The 20166-nt window shown below is 49.9% G+C and overlaps 1 protein-coding gene across 1 annotated transcript in view; it reads right to left on the bottom strand.

Annotated features, from left to right (window-relative positions):
- The window catches only part of ABCC8 (ATP binding cassette subfamily C member 8), an 87651-nt gene extending 68516 nt beyond the window's left edge, over positions 1-19135 (bottom strand). Inside the window, 7 exon segments of the mRNA XM_005661102.3 lie at positions 1716-1904; positions 2754-2996; positions 5254-5351; positions 5354-5419; positions 11125-11246; positions 17591-17732; positions 18988-19135. Coding sequence (XP_005661159.2) covers positions 1716-1904; positions 2754-2996; positions 5254-5351; positions 5354-5419; positions 11125-11246; positions 17591-17732; positions 18988-19135 — 1008 coding nt within the window.

The following is a 20166-nucleotide window of genomic DNA, read 5'->3' as shown; positions in this document are numbered from 1 at the left end:
ACCGCCTAGTAGTAATATTTAACACGTGGTACACAAGAAATTTAGTTAGATTTCTCTCCCCTTCATCAGGTTTCACAATCTTTGGGGCCAGAGGTGATGGTTTGATAATAGTGGTCAATTTAGCATTATGACTGTAAATGCCCAGACTATGGAGTGAAAGAGACTTGGGTTCAAATCCTGACTCTGTCACGAGCTAGCTGAGAGATCCTAGGGAAAGTTACTTAAGCTCTTTGAGCCTCAAGTTCTCATCTGTAAAATGGGGATGGCATGTCAATTATATCTCCATAACGCCATTCCCAAAACAGACAAACCACAAAAACCCACTTGCCTTTAAGGGCTGTTTTCAGGATGAAATAAGATAATGCATGGATAACTTCTGCACACAGTCAGGCATGTATTAAGCAGTCAATACATGGTCGTTATTGTTGTTAATCTTCCTCATCATGACCATGACCGTGACCTCTGTATTCCCACAGCCTAACCCAGGTCTGCACGTAGTCGGGTTCAAAAAACACTTGCTGAGTAAAGCAGACAAACTTAGAGCGTCTCATATTCCTAGCCAAAAGTGCTCAGCTGATTAATTATATCTCTAGGAAAAAATTCATATGAACCTCTTGAGGATTAAATGCTATCTGCAATTTTGGAGCCCACGAGATGAATAACTGCACAAGGGAGAGTCGTAAATTAGTAATCAGATCCCTAGTTGGTACATCCTGGCTCATTTTTGGACTGTTTGTGGTTAAAAGGTTATAATGATTTCTTGCTGGGAAAATAAGATTCTGGGTCTTTTAGGGGTGAAAAGTTCTTCATTGTGTGACCATCTAAACCTAAGTGGCGGCAAAGAAAATGATGAAAAAATGGAGTCCTCCCCTCACCCCCAGAGTGGCTGCTATTGCCCCAAGGAAAGAAAATAAACCCCTAGAAAGATTTCCTTTTTTGTCCAGCAAATTTCAGTTTGTAGTATTGTTAGAGCTGGAAAGACCATTCAGTATCAATTAGGCCAATGGGGTTCAAATATTTTAAGGACGTGGAACTCTTCTTTTTTATTTTTAATTAATTAATTAATTTTTTTTGTCTTTTTAGGGCTGCACCATGGCATATGGAGGTTCCCAAGCTAGGGGCTGAGTTGGAGCCATAGCTACCACCCTACACCACAGCCACAGCAACGTGGGATCTGAGCCACATCTGCGACCCACACCACAGCTCAGAGTAACGCTGGATCCATAACCCACTGAGCAAGGCCAGGGATCAAACCCGAGTTCTCATGAATACTAATTGGGTTCATTAACCTCTGAGCCATGACGGGAACTCCGGAACTCTTTTAAAAAGAAATTTTAGGAGTTCCTGTCATGGCTCAGTGGTTAACGAATCCGACTAGGAACCATGAAGCTAACAAATAGGCTCCGTACACTGGATAGGCAAATGCACTTCCTGCAACTTTCTGAATGACTAAGTAACCAAGAGCTACCATGGTGATGAGGGTGTGGGGAAAAGAACAGGGTGCCATAAATCCTCCAGGGGCACAAGCTCACTTTCTAGCATTTTTATTGACCAGGTGCAGGGCCATCTCCTGGAGGCGGATATTGCCAAGCGCGTGGTGCAGTGTGGAGCCACCTGGGTGCAGCCACCACTCACACACGTATGTGTCTTGCCCATTCTCACCCATGAGTGAAAACTTTGCAGGGGTTGCCCTGCGCTACCCCTGGGTAGCCTACCTTGGGCTGGAAGACATGGTTCTCCTTCCCAAGGTGGTCCACGATTCCAAAGATGCACAGTGGTCCAGCGAAGCCCAGCAGGTCGGCCAGGATGCGGAAAGTGCTGCTGAGGACCAGGCGCCTCCCGAAGGCATGGCAGAGGGCCCGCCAGATGGCCCGGGCACCCTGTGTGCTTTGTGTGTCCTTCTGCTGCCCAGAGAGACCCATGGCAGGTCAGAGTCACTTAGGGTTCGTGCACAGTGGGACCCAGCTCCCCGCTACCCAGAAGCCCTTGGCTCCTGCTGCCTGGGGAAACCCAGTGACCATGTCTGCTGCAAAAAGGTAGAACCACCAAGCATGTGGTGGGTCCCATTAATGGCAACATGTCCAGATGGGGAAACTGAGGCCAGATGATGGATCAAGGTCACACAGCTAGCTGGGGATTATGCGGTGAGCACAGTACTGCAAGGAGGGAGTGGCATATGCCAGTCCAGTGCCTCTGTCCCCTCAGTGTCTCCCCTTGATGCTAGGGCAGAGGAGCGAAGGAGCACTGGACTGGGAGTCAGGGAACCAGCTGTGGGCCAGCTCTGGGGAGGTCACAGTCCTTCTCAGGGCTTCCGTTTCCTCCTCAGTGATATGGGGAGATGCCTGCCTGGCACAATTCATAAGGTTATTGTAAGGATCAGGCCACTAACATACCAGCTGTTGAAGTGGGTAAAATTTCCCAGCTTTACAGTCAATGAGCTCCAAAAGGAAGAGCACAGGGCATTAGGAATCCAGGAGGATTCCTTCCCTTCAGGGCCTCAGTTTCCCCATATGGACAATGAAAATGTTAGATCAAATGACCTGAACTGTAAGGGACCCTCCAGCTGTGACTGTCCTATGAGTCTTTGGGCCTGACTTGTCCCTGATGACTTAGGGCAAACCTCTTCCCCTCCCTGGGACTCAGTTTCCCCACTGTCCCATCAGGGGTTTGACCTGATGCTTTCTAAGGTCCCCATCTGTGACTCTTAAACCAGAGGGCCAGGGAATGGAGGGTGTGGTCATGCCCCCACTGACCGCCTGGGCATCAAAGGCCTCGCGGAGCCGCTGGTAGTTGGTGAGGGCCCTCATGGCAATGGGCAGCTTCCCAATGGCTCGGAGATCAATGGGCTTCTTGTGAGCAGTCTTGATGAAGGCGTTCATCCACCAGTAGGTGCCCTTGGACAGTAGGTTCACAAAAGGCTGTAGGAAGCGCACCCCCAGGTCCTGCAGGTCCTCTGGGGGCTTCACCTCCCTCGGCGTCTTGAAGAAGATATATCTCTGTGGGCACATGCACCACCAGGGATGGGTAAGTGCCACTTCTCACCACCCTCCACTTTGTCCCGGCAAAAATCTAGGGGTGGAGTTCCCTGACGGCCTCACAGCTAAGGATTCGTCATTGTCACTGCTGTGGCGCAGGTTCAGTCCCTGGTCTGCGAACTTCAGCACACCAAGGCCGTGACCAAGAAGAAAAAAAAAAAAAAAAAGATCTAGGGTCATGACATTCCACCGTTTACCTCTGACAGATGGGGCCCATGGTTCCCAGAAAAAGGATCCCCCCAACTCCTCTTGGCCACCAGGGCCTCTTGACCTGTAGCTCTTCATTGAGGTCCACTTGGAATCCCCTGGGCTGGGTTGGGTTGAGGAAGAGCAGGAATCTTCTATATATCATCTCCTACAAATCTGAGGACACCACCATGTTTCATGTAGGGGTTGTGTTTTAAAACATGGAGCCATGTAGACCTGGGTTCGAATCCTGCCTCCTCCACTTACACTAGCAAGGTGTCTTTGGACAACTCTTATCTAAAATGTTTCCTCATCTAAAAAGGGGGGGGAGTTGCATCACAGAGATGCTGTGAAGGTCTGTGGAGGCAGGAAAGGTAGAAGGCCTCTGTACCCTGCAAATCACCAACCAAAAGTAGAGAAATGCTTTTTTTTTTTTTTTTTTCTGCTTTTTTAGGGCCACACATGGCATATGGAGGTTCCCAGGCTAGGAGTCAAATCAGAGCTGTAGCCACTGGCCTATGCCTCAGCTACAGTAATGACAGATGTGAGCTGCATCTGTGACCTACACCATAGCTCACAGCAATGCCAGATCCTTAACCCACTGAGTGAGGCCAGGGATCGAACCTGTGTCCTCATGGATGCTAGTCAGATTCGTTTCCACTGAGCCATGACTGGAACTCCGAAAATGCAAATTAAAGTAGCACTTCACCCTCATCAGACCGGCCCAAATTAGAAATAGCTATAGCTCCCATTGTTGGCAGGAGGAAGGGAAAGTATTTTCTAATTTATGGCTGGTAGATGGCAGCATTTCTGGAAGGTAATCTGCAGTACCAATTAAAATTTAAAATACACAGAGCCTTTGAGCCAGCAACTCCACCCCTTGGATTTTCCCCTGTAGAAGTAGAAGCAGCAATATATAAAGATATAAGTGTGTTGAATACACCATTATTCACTATGGCAAAAACTTGGCAGCAAAGTGAATGTCCATCAGTGGGGTAATAGCTGAATAAATTATGGATCATCCATATTATGGAATATTATGCAGCCATTAAGAAAACTAAATTAACCATGCTAGATACGTAGGGAGTCCTAAGAGATATCTATTAGATGAAAAAGGCAAGATATGAAAAACTATGTACAATAAAGACCACATTTTAATAAAATGAATATAAGAGGAAAAAATACTTGCATGTGTTGAGGAAAACCCTGAACAGATACAAGTATGTGGTATTAACAAAAATGAAGAATGGAAGGACACAACTAGGTAGTTAATCTGGTTGCCTGGGGAGGGAAAGGTTGGGGGTGGGGAAGGTATGAATCTCAGAGAGGGAAAGGGAATAAGCAAAAATGATTTAAAAGGAGTTCCCGTTGTGGCGCAGTGGAAACAAATCCGACTAGGAACCATGAGGTTGCGGGTTTGATCCCTGGCCTTGCTCAGTGGGTTAAAGATCTGACATTGCCGTGAGCTATGGTGTAGGTCGCAGACGAGGCTCAGATCCTGCATTGCTGTGTCTGTGGTGTAGGCTGGCAGCTGTAGCTCTGATTTGACCCCCTAGCCTGGGAACTTCCACATGCCACAGGTGCAGCCCTAAAAAGACAAAAAAAAGAGACATGCATGGAGCCACATTTACTACATGTACTCATTCATATGTGTAACTACACGAATACGTTAAAATAAAACAAATTCCCCTGACCTCAGGGGGAAAAAAAAATCAAACAAACTCAGAGAAGCCAGTACCTGAAGCTTTTATTTCCTCTCTAAAGGATTAAACTCCGAATCCTACAGCCTCGGCTGTCACCTCTCCCACTGGGAGCCTGGGGTAGAGGGCAGTGGGGCCAGATGAATTTACCTTCTCCCACTGGCCTCAACGCTCCTTTGGGGGGGGGGCAGGTAAAATGAGCTGACTCCTCCTAGGGCTTGGCTATGAAGCAGGGTGGGGGCCCATACCCAGGGGCAGGACTCTGGTCAGAAGCCCCGGCCTCGCCCAGGCGTGTCCCCAGGTGGGTGGCAGCCCAGGAGTGGCCTGCTTACCCTCACCCTGATGACGTTGACCTCCACGAGGAGCAGCATCCCGTAGAGGATCACCAGCAGCCCCGTGAGGCAGAAGCGCAGCTGCGAGAAGCCGATGCATGGTCGTAGAACTTGACAAACTTGATGGTCTTGGTGATGAAGGCCAGGGTCCAGTAGATGAGCAGGGCTGTTGAGGAGACGCAAGAGCGCAGGGGATGTGTGTGCACCTATTTGTGTTTGCACTTATGCACGTGCAAGTGTGTGGAGGGAGCAAAAAGATGTGTGTGTCAGGGAGGAGGTGCATGTGTGGACAAGCAGGTGTTATGGGTGTGAGCTTACACACTGCAGATGACAGGGATGTCTGTGAGTGTGAACATATGAATGTGTAATTTTGAGTGGATATACATACATTAAAACATTCAGGATAGGCATGTTCAAAACTAATAATAAACTTAGAAGTCAAAGGCGGTCAGTCAAATTTTCCTTTACAGTACATAAGAAGAAAACAGGAAAATTATTTCTTAAATTTAATTGTTATAGGCATAGTGCCAAGTAAGCACTTTAAACATATTTATCTCATTTATTCCTTACACTAACCTTGTGAGGGAACTACTATCACCACCTCCAATTTAACAGACAATAGAATCTAGGCTCAGAAAGGTTTGGTAAGTGATCCAAGGTCACGCAGCCATTGAGTGGCAGAACTGGCCTAGCCTAGTGCTGGAGCCCATGCATTTAGGCTCCAATCTATAATGGCTTCCTTGTGAAGTTTCCAAGCTGGGAAGATCTGAAATGTCCTTCAATCCAGCCCTTTGACTTTACAGAGGAGGAAACAGACCCAGAGAGAGGAGGTGACCTGGCCAAGCTCACTGCAAGCTAGTGACAGACAGGGGATGGGGGCATAGGTCCCTGCCACTTTCCAGAGTCCACTACAGCTTGATGATGTTCCTCAAGGATCCTGGGCAGTGAGGCATACAAAAAAGTGAGTCACATTCTTGCCAGGCAGTGCCTATACTAGGTTGAGCTGGGCCTGCAGCCAAATACGCCTGGGCTCAGAGCCTGTGACTTAATAGCTATGTGACCTTGGATAAGTCATTTAACCCATTAAGACTTCAGTTTCCTCGTTATAAAATGGAGATAATAATGGTACTACCTCAGATGTGGGAGCAATATATGGAAAGCATTTAGCACAGTGAGCCTGGCACGCAGTGGGTGCTCCCTGGATTATCAGCTGTTACTATATTTATTATCTCCAGATCTCAGATCTGAGACCATAAACATCAAAGCTCTCAGTGGAACCTGTCCTCTAAATTCCCACCCACTCCTTCTTCCTCCATATCCACCAATAAACCACAGTTGGCTGGCAATGACAAAAGACAGCAGTAACTATATCGTCCTTTAGGGGGCGCTTTAGCACAGACAGGCCTTCCCTCCCTTACTCCATAGAGTCATATGTTCTATGACATATGCTACATATGACCTCGTATATGACATAAGGTCAGCCTAAGTCCTTAGAGCGCCTCCCTAGAGGAACCACAAAAAGGGAAGGAGACCTCCAGCCTGCCCTTTGTCCCTAGGTGGGCCTGGACATGAGTGCTAGGGCATCTCTTGGGGACAAAAGCTGGGGTCTTCCTCAGCGTGGCTCTGGGCTGGAAACTAGGTCCATATATTGAACTTGCCTGGGGAGGGGCAAATGCCATCTCTCTCAGGTCCCTGGGTGAGAACCTTAGGAAAGAGGGCAGGAACATCTGCTCTGGTCTCAGCCTTCAAAACTGGGTCTGGTCTCCAGGTCACAAGGAGTCCCCCAGCTGCAGACCATCTCTCTGCCTCCATACCTATACTCCCCCAGACAGACTATCTCAGTGTCAGAACCTCTTTGGCCCTTTGTGAGGGTTTCCTACTGAGGCTAAGACTTGAAAATACGTCTCAAATTGGTCTTGCCTCTAACACATAATAGACACAGTCTGAATTGATCTTTTAACAATCCTATAACTTAGGCAGAGACTTACTATTCCTGTCCAGATGGTAAAACTGAGGCTCAGAGAGCCTGGGTGTCTTATCCACGGTCACACAGCAAGTTAGGGGTGGACCCAGGACTAAGCCTGGGGTTATTTCCACAGTCCCACCCTACAGTGCTGAGCCCTCAGCCTGTGGCCAGACCCAGCAGCGCTCAGCAAAAGCTTAGTGCTTGTCTGAGAACAGGAGAGAGGAAAGAAAGTGGTATGACACAGGGGCTGCTGGTGAGTTTTAAACCATGAATTCCCATTACCTCTGCTTCTTCTCCCTCAGCCCCACATCCCACCTCTTACTAAATTCTGTTTTACCTCTAATTATCATGAATCCATTCACTTCCATCCATCTGAGTGGCCACCATCCTGTCTCCCTGGGGGACCTTGAAAGCCTTCCCAGGGTTACCATGCTTCCCCTTTTGCCCACATCCAATCTAGTTGCCCCAAAGCAGTGAGAGTTTTTTTTGTTTTTTGTCTTTTTAGGGTGGCACCTTCGGCATATGGAGGTTCCCAGGCTAGGGGTGGAATTGGAGCTACAGCCGCCAGCCTACACCACAGCCACAACAACACCAGATCCGAGCCACATGGGCTCACGGCAACACCGGATCCTTAACCCACTGAGTGAGGCCAGGGACCAAACCTGCACCTCATGGTTACTAGTTGTTGGATTCATTTCCACTGCACCACAACGGGAACTCCGCAAAGCAGTGAGTTTAATCAAACATGATCCAACACACCCATATTCACAGCAGTATTATTTGCAATAAGCAGATGATGGAAGCAACCCAACTGCCTGATGATGGATGAATGGAAAGACAAAATGGGGTGTATATACACAATGGCATATTATTCAGCCTTAAAAAGGAAAAACATTTTGACATGTGCTACAATATGGGTGAACCTTCAGAATATTATGCAAAGTTAAATGAACCAGTCACAAACAGACAAAGCAGTGTATGATTTCACGTATATGGGGTGTCTAAAGTGTCAGATTCACAGAGACAGAAAATAGAATGGTGGTTTCAAGGGGTTTTAAGGGGAGTTATTATTTAATAGGTACAGTTATTGTTTAATAGGAAGATGAAGGAGTTTTGGAGACGGATGGTGGTGATAGTTACCCAACAATGTGAATGTATTGAATGTCAGTGAACTGTACACTTAAAAGTGGTCAAAATGGTAAGTTTTATGTTATGTACACACACACCACACACACCACACACACACCAATCCTCAATGGCTTCCCATTGCCCTTGGAATAAAGACCAAGGCCTGTGGTGTGGCTTTCAAGGTCTTGCCTGGTGCAGGCTCCCTGTCACTCGGCCTTCAAAGTTCAGCTCCCTTCTGCTCTCTGTACTCCAGCCCATGTTTTTTTTTGCCAGATTTCCTAATGTGCTTTGCTTCTTCTGCCTCTGGCCTTTGCACATGCTGCTGCTTCTGTCTGAAGCATTCCCCCATCCCTTCTCCCAGTTAGTTCCTACCTAACCTTCAGTTCTCAGCTCAAACATGCCTTATTCATAGAATACCTCCTATCTTACCTTGGCCAGGATCTAGGTTACTGCAAGGGACAATGTAAACAGCATCACAATTCACCTGTCTGCAAGACTGCAGACCTGGGACTGGACAATAGCCTCTTCAGAAGGCTAGTTCTTCCCCTAATACGCACTGCCCTGCAGCTCATAGGGTGAATCCTCTTCACTCTTTCCTGTTCTAGAATTTCTGGCTCTGTGAAGAACAAAACTCTACAAAAGGGGAATAGAGGGAATTAGTTCTTATTCCTTGGAAAAGGACTGGTCCATCCATGGGTGGTAATTTGTGCTTTAAGGAGAGAACACTGGAGTTCCCTCATGGTTCAGCAGGTTAAGGATCAGGCGTTGTCATTGCTGTGGTTCTGGTTATAGATGTGGTGGGGTTGGATCCTGGGCCAGGAACTTCTGCATGCCACAGGTACAGCCAACAAGAAAAAAAAAAAATGAAGAGAACATTGTGTGCTTTCTGGAGAATGAGAAATGAACTCACCATATGATCAGACAGGGTTTTTCTAGGGGCACTGGTCAGCCAGGCCCTGGTGGTTAATGAGGGGGTCTCTGTACATGAGGTGCTGCTTCAGATACTGGTGAGGGATGCTCTCTGAAGCCTATATTTAACATCTCTCCGCCTGCTGCCTCCCAGTCCCCCAACCACACTCACAGGGGGGTGCCTGGGGCGGGCGCATCACCTGGATGATCCCAATGGAGCCCAGCTCCCACCTCACACAGGAAGGCAGACCTGTGATTAGCTTGGGAAACATCCTCTGCCCACTCATCACACTGTGCTGTTTTTGGCTGAGCACAGACTCCAGATGTCAATTAGATACTGTGACTCCTAAAAATCATAGTCTGACTTAATGACACACAGCCTGACCACAACCTAACAGTCAGACCTGCAGCCCCAGCCTTAGACATGCAGACTGAGCCCCACACAGAGGCAGATCTGCGGATTTATACCTTGCACTTAAGCACGGTCTGTGGACCCTGAGACATGAAGTCTCAGCCTTTTAAAGAGCCTGCTTGGGTGCCAGACTCCCAGGATCTAAACCTGGCTCTGCCCCTTGACCAGCTGGGGAGACTAGGGCAAACCATTTAACTTAAGAGCCTTGTTCTCCTGATCTATAATAGGGAAATAATAATAGTACCTACCTCATAGAGTTGTTGTAAGGATTAAATGAGTTAATATATGTAAAATGCTTAAGACTGAATGCCTAGCAGGTGCTAAATGAGGGGTCACTGTTATTATTATTTTTGGCCACGTCTGTGGCACGTGGAATTCCTGGGCCAGGGACTGAACTTGCGCCACAGCAGTGATCCAAACCACAGCAGTGACCATGCCAGATTCTTAACCTGGTAGGCCACCAGGGAACTCCTTACTGATCTTATTTTCAACCACTCTGAGTTTCAGTGTTTGCATCTGTAAAATGGGGATAGCAACAGTATAAGAGGGAGGGGTTAAGTGAGATAATGCATGGACAAAGCTTAGCATTGAGCCTGGCACATAGTATACACTCAATAAATGTCAAAATAGTCATCACTATTGTTTCTGCTTGGGACCCTGGCCACAGAGTGTCAAAAGGTCTAAGTGGGTACTCTTTCCTGGGTTTCTCTAAACATCGGCAAACCACAAGCTCTGGTCCTGGGGCCCTTCTCTTCTCTCCAGGTGACCCCATATGGGCTCAAGGTTTAGATGCCACCTACAAGCCCCTGACTGCCCCTGACCTCCTCTGAAAGCCCGACTTGCTGATCTGTCTGCCCACCTGACACCTGAGTTGGCGGTTTCAAGATCAACATGGCATAAACACCCCCAACTCCTGCTCCTTTGCCATGTCAGTTACTAATACCACTGTTCACCAGGGCACTTAGGTCCAAAGCCTAGGAATGTTCCATGTTCCTCTCCCGGCCCCTGACCTCATCTCCTACCATTCTTCCTCCTGCTCATTTGGCTTCGCCCACACTGGCCTCACTGCCACGTTTGTTCCCACCACAAGCCCTTTGCAGTTGCTGTGCCATCTGCATGGAAACATCTTTCCCCACATATCTGCAGGCTCACTCTCATCAGAGGCCTCCCCTGAGCTTCCTATACAGACAGTAATGCAGCTGTCACTCTACCCCTCACTCAGCTCCATGGTCTTCAGACCCTTATCACTACTTATTTGTTTGTTTACTGTCTTTGCCTGTTGGTCTCCTCTGCCAGGCTGGAAGCTCCACAGTGGCAGGGATTTTTTTTCCTTCTCTGCTTCTGAACCTTTAGCACCCAGAACAGTGCCTGGCACATGGTCAGACCTCAGCAAACATCTGAAGGAACCAATGCAAGTACTACCCCCTCTGCCTTCCCACCCCTCCCCCTTCCCTACCAATCAGCAGCTTGGGGAAGTTGGACGTCTCGATGTTGTGATAGTAGACCACAGAGGTGACAGCAGCCATGAACGCCATCCCGGCTGGCATGTACAGATGGAGATGGCGGGACTCGGTCACCCTGAGATGGGGGCAAGAGAGAGAAAGAGAGAGAGAGTTGTGGACGGCTGCATACCCCAACAGAGCAGCCCAAGCCTTGTGCTTAGAGCTCAGTACACAGTAGGGCCTCCAGAAACACACACAGCCCATACCACATGCTGGCAGCCCTACCCAACCCATACCCCAAACGCGCCTGAACTAAGGGGCCCGAGAGTCCACACGGAGATGCTATGAGGGCTTGGTGTTCAGTCTTTGAAATTCATGGCCTTGTCTCCTTGGGTTCACGCTTGCAGAATCTGGCACAGGGAAGCTGGCCTTGGCAGTGGCAGCTGAAAAGCTTCTGGCCTGGAACCATTTCTCTGGGAGTGAAGGCAGCTGAGTCTCTGCCCTGGGGTCCCCTGGGCAATACGGGGGCCTGGACACCACAGCTCTTTTTGTAACAGCCACATTTAACAAGAACAGCGTAAGTCAGCATTGCCCTTCCCAGCGGTGTAATTACAACACTGACAGTCAATATTTGTCGGGCATTTACCCAGTGCCAGGCACTGTTCTAAGCATCCAATGTGGATTAACTCATTTCATCTTCATAAAATCCCATGAACTCAGTACTCTCAGTCTCCTCATTTTAGGGTTAAGGCATAGAGAGGCTGTGACAAGCCCGAAGTCACTGTTTGGGTTTCCTCCCTTGGGTTGGGAATGGTGGCAGCCAGTACCAGCTTATCCCCTCCCCACTTTATTTATTTATTTATTTATTTATTTATTTTGTCTTTTTGCTATTTCTTAGGGCCGCTCCCACGGCATATGGAGATTCCCAGGCTAGGGGTCTAATCGTAGCTGCAGCCACCGGCCTACGCCAGAGCCACAGCAACTCGGGATCCGAGCCGCGTCTGCAACCTACACCACAGCTCACGGCAACGCCGGATCATTAACCCACTGAGCAAGGGCAGGGACCGAACCCGAACCTCATGGTTCCCAGTCGGATTCGTTAACCACTGCGCCACGACGGGAACTCCTCCCCTCCCCACTTTAGGTTGTTGTTGTTGTTTTTGTCTTTTGTCTTTTTAGGGCTGCACCTCGGCATATGGAGGTTCCCAGGTTAGGGGTCTAATCAGAGCTACAGCTGCCGGCCTACGCCACAGCTACAGCAATGCAGGATCTGAGCCATGTCTGCAACCTACACCACAGCTCACGGTAACGCCGGATCCTTTACCCACTGAGGGAGGCCAGGGATTGAACCTGTTTGATGCCAGTCAGATTCGTTTCCACTTAGCCATGACGGGAAATTCCCCCCCACCACCACCCACTTTAACTCACAGAGGCCTTGGTGGGTGGGCTCTGCTCTGGTGATAAGCCCCACAGGGATCCAGGGCTCTCTACCAGAACTCAGGCTTCCCCAGTACTGGTGAGGAATCTCACCTTAACTGACTTTGGTCATGTCCTTCCAGGCCCCCTTCAAGAGACAGCAAATCCCAAAGGCACAGGGATGTGGTCTCAAGCCATTTTTCCAGCACTGCCCAGCCTGCACTTTCTACTGAAGCCATGTCAGGATCCCCTCCATTCTCAGAAGGCCTCCTCCAATCTCCTGCCTTTGTGCTGCCCCTGCTTGTCCTGCTCCTTTTTTTTTTTTTTTTTTTTTTTTTGGTCTTTTTGCCTTTTCTAGGGCCGCTCCCACGGCATATGGAGATTCCCAGGCTAGAGGTCTAATTGGAGCTGTAGCCACTGGCCTACACCATAGTCACAGCAACATGGGATCCGGGCTGCACCTGCGACCTACACCATAGCTCATGGCAATGCTGGATCCTTAACCCACTGAGCAAGGCCAAGGACCGAACCTGCAACCTCATGGTTCCTAGTCAGATTCATTAACCACTGAGCCACGATGGGAACTCCTTGCCCTGCTCCTTCTATCCAGTGTGCCAAGGGTCCCTGCCCTTGAGAATCTGACAATAGGTAACAGTTGCTCAGGGGTAATTGTCTGACTAAGCAGCCTAGAGAAGTGGTACTGGAGGTGGACAGAAGGCTGACAGCACACAGGAGAGGGTGTGCAACCAGGGAGAGTTTCACAGAGGAGGTGGCACAAGGCTGGACTTCGAAAGATGCACAAGAGCTCAACAGAGAAGATAAAGGACATGAGGAGAGCAATGCAGGGACCCCAAGTGGTCTGGTGGGCCTAGGGTACAGCATAGAGGCAATGTGGGCTGTTCCCCAAACAGCATGTTCCCCTCCTTCCTTGATAGAAGAGCGAGTTTACTCCAGCAGCAATGTACCCAGCCCCAGGGAGTGGGCGGTGATTGGTTTAAGCAGTCATGCAATATCACACCCCTTTGCCAGTGATTGGTTCAAGAGTAGCCATATAACCCAGTTCTGGCCAATGAGATGTAAGGAATGTCAGTAGGTGATTTCCTGCTTAAAACAGAGACTTGTGGACAACATGCCCCTTTTTCCCTTGCTTAGGTGATGCCTGGAGCTGGGCAGCCATCCTGTGACTATGAGAGAAGACACAGTGGACACACAGAGGATGGTACAGAAATATGAGAGGTTGAGTTCCCAATGCCATCAGTAAGCTACCACACCAACTAAAAAAGTGGCCTCCAGATTTCTTATTAAATGAGACTGTTCTTTTTCAAGCCTTGATTAGTGGACAGTCTCAGCAAAAGGTCTACACACTGTTATAGGAGGAACAAGACATTGTGGGGAAACTAGGAACAACCAATACTCTGCCCAGGGGGCCTTCAAAACTCTTGACTCTGTACTCCTTGAAATAATGTTGAAAAACTATACTCCTTCATACATTTTTTAATTTTTTTAATTTTTAAATTTTATTTTTGTCTTTTTTTTAGGGCCACACCCATGGCCTATGGAGGTTCCCAGGCTAGAGGTCAAATTGGAGCTGCTGCAGCTGGCCTACACCACAGCCACAGGAATACCAGATCTGAGCTGCATTCACAACCTATGCTGCAGCTTGTGGCAATGCCGGATCCTTAACCCACGGAGTGAGGGCAGGGTCTGAACCCGCGGCTTCATGGATACTAGTTGGGTTCTTAACCTGCTGAGCCACAATGGGAACTCCATCCCTCATACATTTATTTTTCTTTTTGACTTCTTAGGGCTGCAGCTGCGGCATATGGAAGTTCCAGGCCAGGGGTCAAATTGGAGCTGTAGCTGCTGGCCTATGCCACAGCCAGAGCAATGCCAGATTCGTGCTGCCTCTGCAACCTACACCACAGCTCATGGCAACACTGGATCCTTAACCCACTGAACAAGGCCAGGGATTGAACCACCATCTTCGTGGATACTAGTCAGGTTTGTAACCCACTGAGCCACAATGGGAACTCCCCCTCACACATTTTTAAGTGACATCTAAAATGTTATTTCAGGGAGTTCCTTGGTGGTCTAGTGGTTAGTATCTAGCACTTTCACTGTTGCAGCCTGGGTTCAATTCCTGGTCTGGGAACGGAGATCCCTTATCATGACACTGTTTAAATACATTCATTTTTTTGCAACAGGAGGTAGAAATGATAAACTTTTTTTTTTTTTTTTTTTTATGCCTGCACCTGCAGCATATGGAAGTTCCTGGGCTAGGGGTTGAATTGGAGCTGCAGCTGTGGCCTACACCACAGCTACGGCAACATCAGATCTGAGCTGCATCTATGACTTATGCTACGCTTGCCATGATGCCAGATCCTTAACCCACTGAGGGAAGCCAGGGATCGAACCCACATCCTCACGGAGATGAGGTTGGGTCCTTAATTTGCTAAGCCACAACAGGAATTCCTGATAAACATTTTATAAGATGAAATAAGAATATGAATAGCCATAACCAAAATAAATATTATGACATGAATTAATAAATAAAATAGATTCTGGCCACTTTACTGAATAATATACACTGAATTAGGTAAGAAATTAGGTAAAATTTTTATATAGGGCTTTTTTCCAGTGTATGGTGGTCTGGGAAAACATTCCGTATTAAAAAAAAAATTCCTCACTAATCTATAAGGCTTTGGTTTTTCTGAATTCAGAGAATCACACAGAAATAATACCTAAAGGAAGAAAAGAAGCCCTAGAAGTAAGAGATATCGTAATTAATCACCAAATGAGATTTACCCTAAATTTGAGTTTGAAGACCACTGTTTTATTTTATTATTATTATTTTCTGTCTTTTTAGGGTTGCACCCGTGGCATATGAAGGTTCCAGGCTAGGGGTTAAATTGAGCTGCACTGTCAGCCTACGGCACAGCCATGGCAACACCAGATCCGAGCCATGTCTGCAGCCTACACCACAGCTCATGGCAACGCTCGATCCTTAACCCACTGAGAGAGGCCAGAGATTGAACCCGAAACCTCATAGTTCCTAGTCAGATTTGTTTCCACTGCACCACGATGGGAACCCCCTTTGTTCTTTACAGCCTGGTAAGCTTAGTCTGGCCTGAGGGCTCAGAAGGCATCCCTCTGCTCCAGCATTTGTGTGGCTTTGGAAGAGGTGTTGGGATGGAAGGTGGGAGGTGGACTTGTCACCTGCTAGTTATGTGGCAGTATGCATTCTGGTCCTCTCCCTCATCTGAGGGCTTTGATAATCAGGAGGAGGTCCCAGGCAAGCAGTTATCACAAAGATTACTACAGAAGCCAGGAAGCAGGGACATTGGGAGTGAGAGGGTGAGGGAGTGTGTGTGTTGGGGGTGCGGACAATCCCATCCCCTTGCCGTCCAGCTGCAGGAGCCAGCATTGGCAGGAGTGGAATGGGGGCACAGTCTGGTTCCAGCTCAGAGGGACTCAACCTCAGGTATTAAAGCCAAAAGCAGAGTTCCCAAAGTGGCGCAGTGGAAACAATCCGACTAGGAACCATGAAGTTTTGGGTTCGATCCCTGTCCTCGCTCAGTGGGTTAAGGATCCGGCATTACCATGAGCTGCAGTGTAGGTCACAGACGCGGCTCGGATCTGGCATTGCTGTGGCTCTGACATAGGCCGGCGTCTACAGCTCTGATTAGACCCCTAGCCTGGGAACCTCCATATGCTGCCGGTGCAGCCCTGAAAAGACAAAAAAAAAAAAAAAAAGCCAAATGCTCAGCACCCTCCATCACCCGTTCACCCAGGCAGTCTCTGAGCCTTGCTGATTCTTCGATTCCTCCTTAGTGAGATCGCCGCTTCACCTCCCCCTTGTCTGCATCCCTAGCAGCTGACATACCATTTCCAGCTGCAGTCATCTCTCACTTAGGTTACCACAATCACCTCAAGTGCTGTTGTTACCTCCAGCCTCTCCCTGCTTCCAACCTGTCCTGGACACCCCCTCAAGTTCTCACCTAAAAGTGCTGTGCTTATTCCATCTCTCTTCTGTTCCAAACTGCAGACAACATCCAAGCCAAACACACAGCCTGGCATTTGAAGCTTTCTTGGAGATGCCCCCAATTTCCAGCTCTCAGCCTCCATTTCTGCCGAGAGTCTCACGCTTCAGCCCCGCTGCACTGCTCCCACCCTGCCTGCTTTCCTCTGCGGTGGCCTTCCTTTGTTCCTCCTCCCTCACGTCCCATCAGCCCTGCCTCTCAGGAACCCCTCTGCCCTGTCGGAACCCTAGCCATCCTTCCAGATTTGGCTCAGAAGCCCCCGCAACCATGAAGCGTGTCCAGCTCTGCCTTTTTTTATCCTCCCAGAGTACTTAACTTGCAACTATTATCTCATCCCCTCTCTTAAGGAGTCAATGAAGATCTATGGAGCTTTGTCATGTGCCTTGCACTGTGAACGCAAAGACGAATAAAACCCAGATTCCAACTGTGAGGCCTTTCTGACTTAGGGGGAGACAGTCTGCAAGTGGATATAAATGTTAACATATGATACCTTCTCTGCTGTGGCAGAGGGTGAAAAGCATGCTGTAAGGCCCAGCAGAAAGGTGGGCATGGGGAGGAAGCCCTTGGGAATGAGGCTAGAGGCTGGGAGGGCTCTGTGAGGAAACTAGATGCCAGGCTGTGGACCTCAGACCTGGTAAACAACTGGGAACCAAGGAAAGCTCTTAAGCAAGAGTGATTTTTTTTTCTCTTAAGAAGGTAACTCCAACAGCTTGTGGGAGAGGCTAGGCATTGTCTATAGGAGTTGGGGCACTCTGACAGGCTCTAGAATTCTTTCACCAGACCTTGGCATGCAGAAATGGGTTCCTTCCACCCTGCTACGCCGAGAGCAGAGCCTAGTTCTCAGTGTCCAGTGCCTGGCACAGAGAGCCTGGCACACAGATGTTGGGTAAACAGTTGCTAGATTGATTAGCAAGTGAAATGATATTGCCTCATGGAAGACAGGTGAGCTGGGAGATCTTCCTGGGCCTTTCAGGAAGCACCCTGGAGTAGATCCACTCTCCTGGGTCCTCTGAGGGTCACTCACCCATCAGACAGGATGCCCTCTGCGATCTCACACACCAGGACGAAGAGCAGCATGAAGGTCAGAATCCAGCGCAGGTTGTGCCCAGGGAAGTGAAGCCATGTGCTGTGGTGGATGTGTACCTTGGAGCTCTGACTGCCCCATCCTGCAGTGAGAGACAGGAAGAGGTGGGAAGTTGAGCTCACCTGGAGGAGGCTGGGTGAACCCCAGGAGGATGCATAGGCATTGGGTCCATGGTGGCAAATAGGAGTGTACCCATTTGTACACCTGTGCATGACAGTACCCCAGCCTGGAACACATGAACTAAAGGTCCCAGCATGAAGCCTGGACCCATGGAGGCCCACATGTGCATTTTATAAGTTGATCTCTTGTATGACAAATTACCACATAAATAAACAATTTGGTTGAGAGCAGCAGTGTAAATGCTAGCACAATTTTTGATACACATATGAGCATGAGCTTCCTTTCAAATTGTCTTTGTCAATAACTAGCAACTTTTTGCTTTTGCAGCATCCTCCTCTTTTTAATTTTGTGACAGTTTTCCTTTCTTCCCTAAAGCTGTATAGGAATTTTAAGATTTGCTTTTTTTTTTCTTCTTCATTAGAGCGAATTAACACCTTTGGGGGAGACAGGGACACCCTATGAGTTGACAGAGCTAGCCAGCTTAGGACATTCGAGGTCTTGGGGAAGATAAAGGGGACCCCAGAAAAGAGGCGCTCAAGACTGTCTGGGTGGTGCCACCCAACTTTGCAGAAGGCTTTCAAACAGGAGCTCTGGGGGCCTACGGGGTCGCTGCTGAGTCGAGTGCTTTGCTTCGAGCCTAAGCTGCGCTCTGGAGACACGCACGCCCGGTGGGCTTAGCGGGGTAAGGGGACCCTCTTCTGGCTCCGGGCGAGTGGAACCCCAGGACTGCCAGAGGCTCTGACCACTGTTTGGCTCAGCCCCGGGGAGGCATAGGGTTTGTAGGGCCTCCATCCCAGCCTCTGAGGCGCAGGCTGCCCTCCTCCCTGGGCCCTGCTGCGGCTGAGGAGACGGGTGCCTTGGGGGGAGGGGTGACCCGGCTCCTTACACAGAGCCGCGGAGGGTGCAGCCCGAACCCCTCGCGACCTTTCCAGCGCGTATAGAGACCCCTATACTCCATTCCAGCTCTGGCCCTGCAGTGGCAAAACTTGGGGGGTCCCCTGGGTCAGGAGCGTCCATGTGGTTGGTGCGGTTTCAGGGGTACCCTGGAGTGAGGGCTGTGCAGGTGTGCGCGCGCCGGGACCCCGGCACAGAACTCAGAGGAGGGGACCCCGAGAAGGAGGCGAGCGGCGGCCGCCCGGCCGCAAAGCGCAGCGCCTCCTCCTCCTCCCTCCCCGCCTTCGCCCTCCCCTCCTCCGCGCCTCGCCGCGCGCGCTCACCGATGAAGAGGATGGGGAAAGTGATGAAGAGCAGGAAGACGTGCGGCACCACGTTGAGCGCGTCCACGAAGCAACCATTGTTGAGGACGCCCTGGTCCACCCGGTAGGCGGCCGAGTGGTTCTCGCTGCCGCAGAAGGCCAGGGGCATGGCGGCGCGGGCTCCGGCTGCCGCTGCGGCTGGCTTCACGCGCCTCCCGCGCTCTGTCCCTTGTCGCTCCGCCGCCCGGCCCGGCCGTCAGGCCCCCGCCTCCACCCCGAGGGCCCCGCCCCGCTCAGCCGCGCTCCCGCTCCCCCTACTCCGCCCCGGTCTGCTACCTGCGGGCCCGGCGGGCGGCCGGGAGCCAGACCCGCCGGGCCGCGCTGGGGCCGGCGTTTCCAGCTGTGGCGGCCCGCGCGCCCAGATGTGCTGGGGGCCGCCTCCCGAGTGCCCCGCTGCGCGCGTGCGCTGCGGAAGAGGGGAAGGCAGGCTGGGTGGGTGGGTACGCTAGAGTCGGGGTGGGAGGATGAAGGGTGAAGAAAAGAGGAAGGTCCTCGTGGGTCTCTGGTGGGCGCGGTCGGAGTCTCGAGTGTGAGCTCCCTGACAGGGGTCTGAGGTGTGGGCTTACCTGGGCGTGGCGCTGGTGCAAGTAGTTAGATGGGAGAAGGGAACTAGTGGGGGTAGAGTGCGGTAAGTTCCCATCCAGGAGTAAAAGCATTCGAGAACATTACCTTGGGGAGGCTTGGAATGTTTTCAAAAGTGGTTCCAGGCGCAGGATGCTCATAGGTGCTTTACAGCGTGCTCCTTGATTTCACAGAGTCTTCCAACGCTCTTGCAAGTACAGTAATTTCTCCCGCTTTTCTGATGAAGAAACTGAGGCTCAGGGAAGTTACATGTCCGACCTAAAGTCACACTGCCAACAAGTAGGGAAGCATATCTTGAACCCAGCTCCTCAGATTTCCACCCCACCCCACCCTCATCTCCTTCCAGCATGCCTCTAATACATTATTGAAACCTTCAGCGACTAGCAGATGCATGGGTAGAACAGGTCCTGGCCCAAGTTGAAAAAGAGGTGCTGTGGAATTGTATCCAGTGAAAGCATGCAAGGCAGCCGGGAGGGGTGGAAAGAGAAAATGTCACCCTAGGTTGTATCCTTAACCTGACAAGCCAGGCTTAAGGAGTTTAAGAATCTGGTAAAGTTA

Source organism: Sus scrofa, chromosome 2 (genome assembly GCF_000003025.6).
Source record: "Sus scrofa isolate TJ Tabasco breed Duroc chromosome 2, Sscrofa11.1, whole genome shotgun sequence".
NCBI lineage: Eukaryota > Metazoa > Chordata > Mammalia > Artiodactyla > Suidae > Sus > Sus scrofa.
This window is presented reverse-complemented; position numbering and strand designations above follow the sequence as displayed.